The sequence below is a fragment of the Kryptolebias marmoratus genome, linkage group LG21 (genome assembly GCF_001649575.2).
Source record: "Kryptolebias marmoratus isolate JLee-2015 linkage group LG21, ASM164957v2, whole genome shotgun sequence".
Classification (NCBI taxonomy): domain Eukaryota; kingdom Metazoa; phylum Chordata; class Actinopteri; order Cyprinodontiformes; family Rivulidae; genus Kryptolebias; species Kryptolebias marmoratus.
This window is the reverse complement of record NC_051450.1, coordinates 15,344,348-15,357,899: the sequence shown is the minus strand read 5'-3', so window position 1 is coordinate 15,357,899 and position 13,552 is coordinate 15,344,348. Positions and strand designations below refer to the sequence as shown.

The window sequence follows — 13,552 nt, the reverse complement described above, 5'->3', positions numbered from 1 at the left end:
TCTGGTGGCTCTTTGTAAAATTGCTTTAAAGGCACAACCTCTAAACATTTCCAAGAAAACAGTTGTTTTTAGTCACTTTATTTAGAGTCAGTTAATAAAAGCAACACTGACTGTAATATATATATATATATACAATTTTTAATAAATTTCTCTGTTCATTTGCATAATTCAATATAATATAAAATATACTGTTCCTAAAAGTAGGGGTATTAGGTAATCTCTTTTCTTTTTTTATTCTCCAACACCCTCATAAATCCCTGGAGTTTTGACAGCATGCTGGTTTTCATGGAGCATGTGAGACAAAAGCGGGCTTGTGTCGTTGCTCTTATGTAACTTTCTGGCGAGTCTGGCCAAATGTCACCGCGGCTGACCTCTGTTTGTTCTGGTGTGAACGGCAGGAGGCTTCCAGCTTCGGGACGAGCCACAAAAGGTAAAATACCACAGTAAAATAAAATATAAGCACAAACCTTGAAGATGCTACCACAGCAAGCAATACAAATGCAGCATTTATAGCTCTGAGTGCATCCTGTTCATACTAAATAAAAAGTAGAAACTATTATAAAGTGTATTCATAAAGTTATGATTTTCAGTCATTTAAGCTGAAGATCTGTGGAAAGGTCACGAACAGTTAATATCCTACCTGTTGTGCGTAGCTTTTAGCAGTTCAGAGAAATGGAGTGGCCAGGCTGACGAGCTAACGGCTAGTCTGAGCGAGGCCGAGACAAAGGTAGCTTGCTGGGGTCTTAAACTTTCATTTCAGAATCAGTTTACGCTAATATTATTAAACTTTTGCGTCACTTTTTCACCTTAAAGTTATTCCAGCAAAAATAGTAGAACTACCCCAGGCTACACAAGTGCTACAACTAGCTGCTACTGCCTGCTACCTTGGAGCTGTTTTAGGATGAACGCAAACTGCTTTAATCTTAACCCAACTTGGACAAACCTTTAGCTCATCACTCTGTCGTCAAACCGAGGCTGTTTAAAGAGCTATCTGCAACAGGTAAGATATTAACTGATCCTAACCTTTCCACAGGGCCTCACATTGGCAGAGCTGAACCTCCACTTTAAGGGTTGATCAGTGAAGGATCTCAGGTAGGCTCATATCAGAATCCCCACAGTGGGTTAATTGTTGTAGATCTGCATAATGTGCCATAAAATCTGCTGCTAACTGATCTGAGGTGAAAAAGAGTACAGGAATGTTTTTTTTTCTTCTTCTTTTAGAAGTAGAGCAGGTCGGATATGGCGCCAGGCAGGTGGGTCATCATCTGCACTCTGATCCACCAGTGCGGCTCCATGGGGTTGTACCTCGTGTACGGGCGCTTCGACACGATGGCGTCAGTGATGTCTTCCAGGACGGGCGCCACATCCTTCTCGCCGCTGTTGCAGTAAGAGCGCATCAGAGCCATGTGCTGCTCGAAGTGGCACTTGCCGTAATCGTCCTTGACCTCGGCCGGCGCCTCGGCCCACAGCTTGTTGGCCGTGGTGGCCACGATGTCCCGGGTGAGGATGCCCGTGGCCACGATGAAGTTCCCCGGTTCGATCACGGACACCTTCACACCCCAGGTCTTCATCTCGTAGCGCAGGCAGTCGGAGAACGCTTCCACGCCATATTTAGATACGCAATAGGGAGATCGCATCAGGTTGCCCATCCTGCCGTACATGCTGGCCAGGTTCACAACACGACCTGCACGCAGAGGGACACCAGCAATACATTCACATTATGCTCCAGTCCTCAGAGTTAAATCTGTTCATCTTTTTGTTGCTTGTTGTGCACCATCTAATAACAAATACCTTTATTTTGACATGTCAGAGTTTCCTAGACCAGTAAAAACCACTCGAATGGGTTTCAGCTTACATGCCTTCTTCAGGAAGTCATGAATTAGTGATTATTCTAGACCAGCGGTCCCCGACTTTTTTCAGCTCCACGGACTGGTTCATTATCAGACAGGATTTTCACGGACCGGCCTTTAAAGGTGTGGCGGATAAATACAATAAAATAAAACGATACGAGCGGCATGAAAACGGGGGTATTTTTTTAAAAAACATAATAAACGTAAATCCAACGTGTCCTCGCAGCTTTGTTAGCTACGTTATCAACGTGAATAACAACCTCTGATGTTCTCTGTGTTTAAACAAGCCCTTCAAAATAAGATGCACCACAAATATAAAGTGCACAAAGAATCCAACTCACCATAACGCTGAATCAGTGGAACTCTGAGCCTGTTTCTCAGTAACCAGACGGTCCCATCTAGGGCTTCCAGAGATGTTTGTTTTTTACTCGTTTTGCTGTTTGTTTTTAGCGGTAACGCATCACGTGACATAGATAAGCGTTCTGACCAATCAAGAGGGAGTCATAGACGGATGGAGTGGACAGAATCTGGTCAGTTTTTTAAAAAAAAAATGTCGATCAGACTCCGAAAACAACGAAAACGGAAATACTGTAAGTTAATTATTCTTTCTCTGCACCCCGGTACTAAATGACCCACTGACCGGTATCGGTCCGCGGCCCGGGGGTTGGGGACCTCGGTTCTAGAAGATCAGAAATGTCCTCTGTATTTTTTTTTCTTGCTGTTGAACATTTTATTTCACATTACAAAAAGAAAACAATAAAAGACTCAACATGTAAACCTGCACCACTGAAATGATAAAACCCTAATAAGCTAACTGTAGAGCTGAATAGTTTCACTTCCAACAGGAATCCTAACAATCCTCATAATCGCTCACAAAGAAACTGAGACCCTAAGGCGCTTGGAAGAATTTTGCACTCTGAACCTGTTGTTTTGGACAGAACGCGAAGTCACGATTATATAATTTTGAGCGTTAATAAGTAACACAATGTGAAATTTTCCAGCGGCTTACCTTTTGCCTTGCGGATTAATGGCAGAACAGCCTTTGTGACCCTGACGGTGCCCCAGAGGTTGACCTCTGACACCTGTTTGTAGGTGTCCATGGAGGTGAATTCTACCTCCCCGAAGGTTGACACACCGGCGTTGTTCACCACGGCCCACAGACCTGAGTCAGACAGATCCGTGAACGAAGGGGTCATGTTTTAAAATCAGTTCCGACGCCTTAAAAGGGTCATTTACCTCTCTGCGCGTCCTGCAGATTGTCTTTGATATACTCGACGGCCTTTTTCACCTGCTCGTCGCTGCAGACATCCAGCTGCACCACCTTCAAGCGATCCGAACCCAACTCCTCAAGCTTCTTTGCGCCCTCTCCATCTTTATTCTGCGAGAGCAGTATCACAAAAACAACAGATTGCTGAAATTATAAGACTGAGTTGAAGCCATCTAAATATAGTGTGTTTTATGGGAGTTGCTTTAATCTCATAGATGGACTCAAACTGCTTAGGTAGGATAGTTCATGTTTATTGACAGATGAGGCATTTTGTATCCTTACCTTTAAAAGACATCCAGCAAAAACCATGAAGCCAAGCGAGTGCAGATGTTTGGCAAGCGCAAACCCAAATCCACTGTCGCAGCCTGTAATAAGCACTGCTTTCCCTTTCACCTAAACAGAGGGACAAAATGCAATAAGGCTTTCCCCAATAGAGATGCACATAACATTGTTTGCACATTATATAGCAGTAAATATTAACACCATGGATTGACTGTATTCAGAATTTACAGCACATTAACCCTCACTGTTACACTGTCCTAACAGCTTTTTTCTGTAACTTATATTTTTCTTCTTTTTTTTAAATTTGTTTATTTGAAATATTAGACTGCTACTAAGACATTTTGTAACCCAGTTAAATGTGGGAGGGGTACATGAAAGGGGACGCACTCATTTCCGTGAAGAACCCGACACACAGTTATGTTTAGTAACCTTACCTCCACCAATCCTCTAGGAAGTCGAGGCGTGGCGACGTACAGCACAAAAACGGCATATATCCCCACGATGCACTCCGTTGCACTTGTCTCCGGCAGCCCCAACACCCGCATGAGCCCGTTCAGGAGAGCCGGCAGCCCAAAACCCAACACCACGGTGAGGAAACCCGAGAGGAACACCAGGAGCGCCGCCTGGAACATGGACTGGGACGCCATCTTGGTGGAATGTTTACTTTGGCGACAGAACGGGCTGCATCACCCACCCGCGTGGGGGTGACGACACGACACGGCGTCCCGTGTTAAAATAATAAATAAATTACGTCTCGTTCATGTCTAAATTGTAATAAACATGTAGCGGTCAACGGCTTCTCTGAGTGTTTAAGTTGAGTCTTTTTATTTTGACTGCTTCCGAACAAATCCTACCACTATTTTAACAGGATGCAGCGAAACCGGAAGTAGATGGATGGGAACGATCTCGTCCTAAACATCTTTGTTTATATAAAATTCAGACAAATTTGAGTACAATTAAAAACAGGCATATGCCCTACAGTTGTGAAAATTATTTCCAAACACACGCAATAAGTTTCTCTATTTTCAGGTCCATGTTAAGACATTTCTGAAAATATTAACATTCAGATTTAGATACATGTGGCAGTTTTTTTTCTCCCCCCCTCAAAACTCAAGATAAGTGATTGCAACATTAAAAATAAAAGTCTGCATGGTTTATTTAAGAACTTTACCGATTGGCTTCTTATAATATGAAGGTTTGAGTACAGTGCCCTGCAATGACTTCTGTTGTGAATTGGTGCTATATAAATAAAATGAACTGAATTAGCTCATTATGTATATATTTTTTGTTTTATTTTATTCAGCTAAGACCTGTAGTCCTTATTCAGGAGTATTTATTCTTTTAAATGAAAAACAATATATATTTATCTTTTTTTCCCTACTAATTCTACNTTTAAAATACAGGAACTGTAGTATTAATCAAAGACCAAATTTTGTAAGACAGATCATAACTGAAATTAGGCATAATACTCCACTTGCAGTAACAGTGGTTAAATGCATACATTTAAGATATTCATGTAACAGTTTTAAAGAACAAACCACTCACCTGAGCATATTTCATATTTTTAATTTCCACATGAAAAATTGATACAGCCAACATTCTGGTCAATTAAAATGTAATACAACTCGACCCAGATCACCTACAGGAAAGCAGCTGGTTGTGAGAACAGGATGACAGCAGCACAGAGCAAGACTCTTAAGGCACTAAAGTTCTACAGTAAATGAGTCCTTTAACAGTACTGTAAACATTTTCAAACTTTTGAAAAAACAAAAAGCTAAGTTCAGAAAAAAAAATGCATTAATAAAACTGAAGAGTACAAAACATGTACACAAGTGACTGAGGAAAAAAAAAAAAAAAGTAGTGTATGCAAAAATGTTTCTCAAAGAGCACTGACATGAAAAGGAAAGAAATTGCAAAGATTTTAAACATAACCCTGAAAAGTATAGTGTGATGTAAACTTGCCGTTTTCTTCATATAGGAGCAAGGCAAACTAAAGACCAGCTATGAGTTTAAGTCGGTTATGTCATTTTTCTTTTGAGAATAGAAATGTAGTGCTGGTGGGAGAGACTGGCTCATTTCTATTTAAGAAATAAACTGAAATCCATCAGCTTTCTGAAGAGACACGTGACCATTTGTTAGACTGCAAGTGCCATTTTCTGCAGCGCTCCCTCATTTGAGGAAAGTGTCAAGCTTTCTCTTGATATTGTCAAACGAGTCCATTCCCATGTAGTCAGCCTGACCTTGTTCCCATTGCTCCTTTCGTTGCTCAGAAGACATCACGGGCTCCATGGGTGCATGTGAGGAGCTGCTCTCCACCTGAAGACAGAACAGGAAAAATGGGTAACCTGGCAAACCAGACTGGCCCAATAGACTGAGGGAAATTAGGAAAGAGCCACTCAGATTAATAGTTTTGGTCACACAATAACACACCGTGTACCCTTTCTGTATTAGCCACAGGCAAACACCAAAGCAGATTCAAACTCAAACATGGTGACAGTTGTGAACCAGGTGCAAACATGTCATCCACAAACTCATCTCCTCCATACCTGTACAGTTTCAGTAGTGACTGTTGTGTCACTTTCCTGGGACTTTGACATCAACAGGAAGACAGAAAGAGGCAGAAAAATTACAGGATGTACTTTCAGTAAATATTTCAAAACTGCCTTTCCATTTTTCTATTAAAGAATCCAAAAGCCACATTTAAAAAAAAAAAAAAAAAAAAAGGCAAAGCAGCAACAGAAGACCCCCATCCACCTCGTTTAAACATTTATAACCAGGTCTCCAAGGCATAAACCTTAAATTCAAGAATGCATAATGTCCAATTCACCTCCATACATCCAGTGAGAAAAGGCTCGTCTCCGTACTGTTCCTGCAGCATTGGCACCACAGCACTGGCGTACAGGGTCCACCAGTCCAGGAGGAAGGCTGGATGTGTGGGGGCCTCCTGCGAGCCCCCTGAAATCTGCTTCGTCTGGGGGTCAAATGTGTAGCTCCATGGCTTGGTTTGCCCAAGGAAGTGGACCACCTTTGCACTGCCACCGAACCTGAAGAGCAAGCAAAAATTGGACCCATATTTGATTGTAACCAATGGCTCAAAATACTAAACTTCTTAAGCTGCATGCAGCCAGACGCCACTGCATTCTCAAAATGATATGAAATGCCATTTAAAGTAGTGATATTAATGGCTGTATTATAGTACAAGCATTTTATAATGTTGCACAGTTGAAAAATATCAAAATATATCTAACCCAACTGCTTTTGTTTAAAAGCTCCACTCAATACAAACCAAATAAAAGTCAAGCAAAAGAAAATTGAAATTTAAGAAGGTTTTCCTTGAAGCTATACAATTTCAGGGAGCTTGAACAAAAAAAAAAGGTCCATGTAGAACTGGATCAATATGGATAAAATATGGAGTTTTAAAGCAGATCTCACAGATATTAGTCTTTGCTTGGCAAACTGCCACGTAAAAAGAAATATATCAGAATCTGCTCCTGTGGGGGTTTGTTTCGTTTCCTTTGCCAGACCTCTAAGCACCGTTGCTGACAGCCACCAACAACTAAAAACATGTTTACCAACCTGGTGATCTGTGCTTGGCTGCCAGGAAATGCCAAACCTAGGAGCTCATTATTGCTGCTCGTTTCTATGCTTAGGAGGCACAGATGCAGTGGAAGCGGGGAGGGCTTAAGGCTACGCACAATGACCAGCCCAGGACGGAAACATAAAGGAGGTCTTTAAATACAGTGCTCTATTTCAGGAGCGGCATCAGCTGTTGGGGAGTCAAAATACTTAACCCGGAGCAGAGGTCTGCGGGGTGACGCTCCAGCTGACTGGCTGGAATCTTACCGCTCATCTTTAACTCGCTACTCGAGGTCATGCCACAACATGACTACATGTTCATGTGATCAAGTATCTGCTGACATCTTGGCTTTTCATCGAGTGCACATCCTGTCAAGTCATTCCAGCAGACCCCCGTGTTGCAACCATTGTTTTGTTCACATAAGCGCTGCAATTCTGAACATACAGGTCGGTTCATTTTGAATTTCAAAGCTTCCATGCGATTTCAGACGTCAGAGTGGCCACGTACTGCTTGAACGCTGGCAGGTAAGTGTAGATGGCTATGCTGCTGAGGTTGTAAACGAAAGGGAGATGTTTTGATATGTCAGCTGTCGCCCAGTCATTGAAGAAGCCATTCAAAACACCTTGGTCTCCTCCTGCAGAGAAACGAGAGAACATGTGGCCATTAAAACCATTTCTAATAAACAAGGCAACTGACAGAACATGTAAGCAAGTCTGAACAAATCTTAGCTCAAAAAAAGTCTTTTACAATTGATAACATTTTAGACATCAACTTAAAGACAATTTATCCTGCAATCTAAGTTTATACATATTGAGTTGAAAGTAATGGATCATGCCACAGGCACAAGAGGGGTGGGGGGTTGTGCCACAATTGCAACCTGAGCCGTTTTATGGGAACCTAAAGTACTGCGCAAACCTCGAGCCACCCCGCTTTCCATATGCTCAGAGGAGCAATACCTCTAGGCTTTCAGAAGTTCTTTTGAACCACCTGAGTGCCTTAGAAAAATAAATAAAGTGCCGGATTCAAGGGATGAGCCAGAGAGTCTTCACATAGGAACTTGGCAAAGAACGGTTTTAATAAGATGGCTGAACTCTGACCCCTTTGTTTTAAGTACAAAAAGGATAACCAAGAAGGTCACAGTACTGCTAAAATGTAAAAAGTTGCGATTCAAAGCAGATTATCCAAAACACTTTAATATCTGAGATTTCAGTTAAATTTAGGGGAAGGAAAACGAGCTCCGCTTGTGGATCACTGAAACCTGCATCAAGTTCGTGACTTGCGTTGATGGGCGTAAGTCGCCCTGAAATTGATGCAATGTCACAAAAATGTCAGTCGTGTTTTGTGATTTCGGAGCTGCAGTCAGATGGGAAACACCTGTGGAAACCAGATAATTGGTTTTACCGCTTCCAGGGAGCAGAGCTGAAGGCACGCAGAGACAGATGTTTGTCCACTGACTGACAGCTGTATACGTTTTAAGTTGGGTCGATTTGCCAGAAGCTGCAGATATATATATTTTTTTTCCCCAAAGTCCAAATTAAGAAAAGGTACACTAATTTCAAACAATGCCCGACCCTATTCATGAGCAGTCAGCTTGAAATAACAGGAGTAGACATGAGTATTTAAGTTTCCTCCCTGCTGGTGAGCATTGCCCTCTGGATGAGTGCTCATAACAAAGTTTGAACTCTATTCGCCTCGGGTCCTAGCGATGCAGCACCAGCAAACTGTTGGCCAATCTAGAACCAAGACAACCCTTCTCATGGCAACGAGTTGCAAAAACAGGACTCAGAGTTCGGGGTACATTTGAAACACAAGCAGGTCAGTTTGAGTGCAAAACTAGAGCTTTTTGACTCAAAACCTTTTCACAAATCTGATACTAGACCACTAGTTATTTTTGGGGGGGAAAATGACCTATATCTGTCCATCTATCGTGCACATTTTGGGGCCAAGTGACAACTTAAGGGACTCATGTAAAGATAAAAACCAATACGACCGCAGTGTCCAAGTTTAAATAGAACAGTTTATTCAAACACACAGCCTCCTCTGAGGATTTCAAAACTTAATATAGGACTGAGGATCTTCATTTTGAGAGGATGAGCAGAGCTCAGCAAGAATGTGCATCCAGCCCTGCCAGTTTGTCTTGGCAACAGACTGCACGAAACTCACAGATGCAGAGATACAGCTTCTGGGTCCAGCTACTCAGACTCTTCATAGCAGTTTTTCCTTCCATACCTTCTTCAGAAAGAGCTTCATATAGTCCATAATTGAGGTGAAAGGTCAAATCAAGTGCAACTCTGGTCCTAGAGCGGGAATCGCCCATGGCTACAAGCTGGATAAGACACCAACACCATTGAAATACTAAAAATAAAGCCCATTAATAATAAATTAGTTTTAATTAAGATGGGTGTAGAAAAATGCCTTTTATGTGGTCATGTGTGCTGTGACCAAGTGGCCTGCCAAGCCAAAATGAGTCGGGTGCTTGAAAGCTTTGGCCCATTTAAAGTAAACTAATTGGGGTTTTCTAAAGAATAGCCCCTGATGGAATCGGTCAGCATCACAAAAAAGGCCCGCCGTTTTCTCCACCAACAAAGGCCCAGAAATTCCAGCCTCTACTATAAATTGCATATTGTTTATTCCATAATAGCACTGCCTAAACTTAAAAAGACTCCGCAGGATAGATGTTAAGGCAAATTTCAAGCTTCTTACAATCAGCTACACATTGTGCTGCTCGCACAACAGCAGGTCTAATAGGTTACAAAATGACTTCAAACTCTGCCAAAACATATTGAAGTTAAACAAAATTAAATATCTGACAACTATACAACAGACTGGGAGTAACAAGCATCTTTATTATAAAATCAAGCTGTACAAATAAAGCCCAATAAGGCCCAGTACCAGCACTGCTAGAAGCAGTTTCACGCATGCACTGCAGTACTGAACTGTTCCAGAGAAGTTTAAGAAAAGTGGACTGTGCAAAACTTTTTAAACCTTTACAGTTCCTTCTTTCAACATCTTCAAGTGAGAAAGTTCTACATTTAGCTTTAGCAGTTTTAACACACCAATTGTGAAAAAAAAAAAAAAAAAAAAAAAACATTCTCTGCCAGCTTTTATTGCTTTTTAAATTCTGGACCAACTTTAGTTGTTTGAGCACATCTTAGAAGAGTTCATACTCTAGAGAGGGGACATAAGATTCCATTTTATCCCTTTTCCCCTCCCGAAGGAATACCAAGCATGCCAGAGGACATTGTTATGCTTCGTGTCGCAGCAGATGAAAAACTGCAGACGTCAAGGATGCATATTTTAGGTTCACGAAGATTTCCGACGACAAATCTTTGTTCATTTAAAAAAAAAAAAGAGAAGTGCTGAGACCAGAGCTACAAGCACCACTCGAACCTTGACCGCTGATTTTATTTTATTTTTTTCTTCCAGCCACTGAACCAAAATCTGCAGCCAACAAGTACAATTCAGTGACGGTACACTTCACAAAGATGGCCGACTGTTTACCAGTGCTCTGTGCAGGAACAAGGCCTCAAACACAACCTCCAGCCTGTCCCACAGAGCTCCTCTGAGAATAACTCAGGAGAGCCAGAAATTCTGACAGGAGGGCCTTGTGTCCAGGAACTGGGCACGATAAAGACCTTACTTAGAGCTAAAGATAAACAAACCTCGTTTTACATCATGTTACTAAGAACTGATTAAACTAGATTGAAGTGCAACTGTTCAAACATGACTCCAGAATAAAGTAGCCATACCCTTGGACAGCGTAAAATGTCTTTTGGAGGGAGGTGTGAATTACCATGGAGTATTAATTTAAAAGGACAAGTCTGAAAAGCTACTACAAATTCAGATTCCTACCTCCTTTAAAAAAAAAGTTCTCTTCTTGATAAAACTATGAAGTTTCACAATTTTTGGAGACAGAACATTTTGTTGCGGTCACACCCATTAATTAATACAAAAATCTGTGCAGATAAATTAGATCTGAAGAAATGTGGAGACCATTAAAAAGAAAACTATGGTGAAGGCAAAACAAAGCTTAAAAAGGTGTCACAACTCTTTAAAAAAGGTGAACAAGCAAGTATGCAAACTAAATCTTACCATCAAAGCTCCCCTTTTCTGTGCAGTACTGAAGCAGCTTGCCGTACGTCTCCACAGAAGGCCGAAAAACAAACACGCCAGAGTTGAAGCAGTCAGGCCAGCCGGGGTCGGGAGCAGCCGACAGCTCCTCCCTGTCAAACAGCTCGTCTATGTTGGAAAGCACCTAGGACATGGACACAGACAAACATGGTTTCACGCGGTTTGTTACAGGTCCTCGGAGCTCCCGTGCCAAACGCGGCAGCGCGCCGAGCCTCACCAGGGTGTCGGCGTCCATGAACACGCATTTGGAGTACTGCGTGAGGGTCCAGCAGTGGAGCTTTGTTAAGGTGACACCCAGATCGGGCCTCTTCATCAGGGCCAAGTGAGCTGTGTCGCCGCTGTCCAGCACATCCACCACCTTCACGTCGTCGTAGATCCTCCTCAGCACGGACCTAACGAGTCGCAGCAATACACGTCGCGTTCAATTAAAACAGGACACGCTGCATTACAAGATGGAAGCACTTACTTACTGGCGAGGCTCTGACACATTCGGGCCAACGAGTACCACCAGCTTCCTGGTTGTATTGTGGTTACGAAGAGACTTGCCCAGAACCATCGCACCCAGACTGTAGCTATCATTGGTAGCCAACGTCACAAAGGCCTGATCTGTGAAAAAATAATGAAAATCAGCATAACCTCAAGACTTTATCAACTTCCTGCCAAGCAATGCTGGTGAACAACGATTCGCCTGAGAGACGAACTAAACTGGGATGATTGGGTCAGCGCGGCAGCTGGAAGGCGTTTGCGAATGTTGCATGTAGTCCAGAATTAATCCCACGAGATTGTTAACCTCTCTGGTGTACGCAAAAGTCACACCAGAGTAAGGAAAACCAGGGGTAGGGTGCAGGCTTTGAGTCAAAATGAAAAATCTGGGCCAGCCAGAGAACAATGGTCCCCATTACCAGAGCAGGCAAGGAAAACTTTGTCTCTCTGGCTGCACACAGCACCACACCCCCTTTCCCTTCACACCCCTTGTCTCAATTGGTGAAACCAGCCTGGTGTTAATGCCTCCAGCTTCATTAGAAAAAAAAAAAAAAAAAAAACCTGAGGATGAACTGGGCCACAGCACAGATTTGGAGTCCAGACTGAACATGGTTTCCATTCTGACTTGACAGGACAATCTCCAGAAAGCTTTTATCTCAAGTGAGCACTTGAGACAAGGAATGCAGCATTGCTGTGGTTCAAAACTAAAACTATAGTTGCCCCCAAAAGGGTCAAAAATTACCCTTAAAGTGTTCTCATTGTTCACTAAAAGAGTTATTTACTATATGGAATACAGCTCAGGTTTTAAATATAACAAACAAGTGTTTTACATGCCATTTGGTCATTTATAGCCACACTTATGTCACAGGATTATTGGTAGCTAAAAAAAAAAAAAAAAAAAAAAAAACAAAAAAAAAAAACACACGAGGGCAAAATATAGACACCTAAAAAGGTACGTCTTGGAAAGCGCGACTTTAAGGGGCTGCGGTCGTTAAACAAACACGCAAACGCAACAACAAACTGAATATCGACGCCTGACTCTTTTTAAAGCATAGAAGTATAATAAGACGCGTTTTAATTTCACCTAAATAAAAGTCCAAGAGACTTTAAAAAAAAAACTTCGCCCTCATCAAGCACGCCTGCGCGTCGCGAGGGCGCCTCGTGAACAGAAAACAAACAGGGCTGGTTTTTTTTTTGTTTTTTTGTTTGTTTGTTTTTCAGGTTCGCAGCTCGGGGTGTTTCAATGTTTCCTACCTGCCATGGCTGAAGGAGGAGAAGCCGAAGCTACCGACTGTGCAGCCCAGACTCGAAGACGGCAGCTTTGAGAGAGAGAGAGAGAGGGCGGTGAGAAAAGAGCTGACTAAACAGACAGAGGTGATTTTATACCGCTGTGACAGCCAGGTCACGTGACGGCCCTCTGCCACACACCCACCTGCTCCCAATATGATCCTTCACACACACACAACCCCCCGACACACACACACACACACACACACACACACACACACACACACACACACACACACACTACTTATACTTGAGGACAAACCTGCCGTAATTGTTGCCATTCATTTAAAGTTAGTAGTTCCAAATATCCAAAAGATAAAAAAAACACAAAATTAAGTTTTCTTTTAAGGACTTCCTGTAGGTAAAACAAATGCAAAGTACCTTCTTAGTCAGTTTTATCATTGTTGATGAAGTTTAGAAATTAAAAAAAAAAGAAAATCTTTGGCGCCATCTTGTGGAATAAAGACGCTACAGCAAGTCACAAGGCAACCGTCAATAATGAGCAGACTACTGTTCTTGCTTTTAGTCCGTGTTTCTGCGTGTTTGTCTGTTACCAGACATAGTTTAGAAATGTTTAGTCACACGATTTCATTTAGATTATCTTAGATTTCATTTTAGATATTGTTTGTGTGTGTATTGACTGTATTTTTGTGTTTTCATGTTGTAAAGCGCTTT

At 42.1% G+C, this 13,552-nt stretch overlaps 2 protein-coding genes across 4 annotated transcripts; both read right to left on the bottom strand.

The window, feature by feature from the left end:
* Positions 1–226: 226 nt before the first annotated feature.
* On the bottom strand, positions 227–4,182 carry bdh1 (3-hydroxybutyrate dehydrogenase, type 1). Its single transcript, XM_017406679.3, has 5 exons — positions 3,834–4,182; positions 3,400–3,510; positions 3,087–3,228; positions 2,860–3,012; positions 227–1,684 (listed from the first exon to the last, which is right to left on the bottom strand). The coding sequence occupies exons 1-5, from the start codon at positions 4,044–4,046 to the stop codon at positions 1,218–1,220; spliced, it is 1,086 nt and encodes a 361-aa protein (XP_017262168.1). The 5' UTR covers positions 4,047–4,182; the 3' UTR covers positions 227–1,217.
* Positions 4,183–4,949: 767 nt separating this feature from the next.
* Positions 4,950–12,999, bottom strand: LOC108230279 (glycogenin-1-like). 3 transcript variants are annotated; one of them, XM_017406346.3, is made up of 8 exons: positions 12,845–12,999; positions 11,578–11,713; positions 11,325–11,499; positions 11,069–11,231; positions 7,484–7,610; positions 6,227–6,443; positions 5,946–5,987; positions 4,950–5,715 (listed from the first exon to the last, which is right to left on the bottom strand). In XM_017406346.3, exons 1-8 carry the CDS (start codon positions 12,849–12,851, stop codon positions 5,569–5,571), a joined length of 1,014 nt encoding a protein of 337 aa, XP_017261835.1. In that variant the 5' UTR covers positions 12,852–12,999; the 3' UTR covers positions 4,950–5,568. The 3 variants fall into 3 exon arrangements, with proteins under 3 accessions (XP_017261835.1, XP_017261836.1, XP_037829236.1); XM_017406347.3 differs by lacking the exon at positions 5,946–5,987; XM_037973308.1 differs by lacking the exon at positions 12,845–12,999 and having other exon boundaries at positions 11,574–11,711.
* Positions 13,000–13,552: the final 553 nt, after the last annotated feature.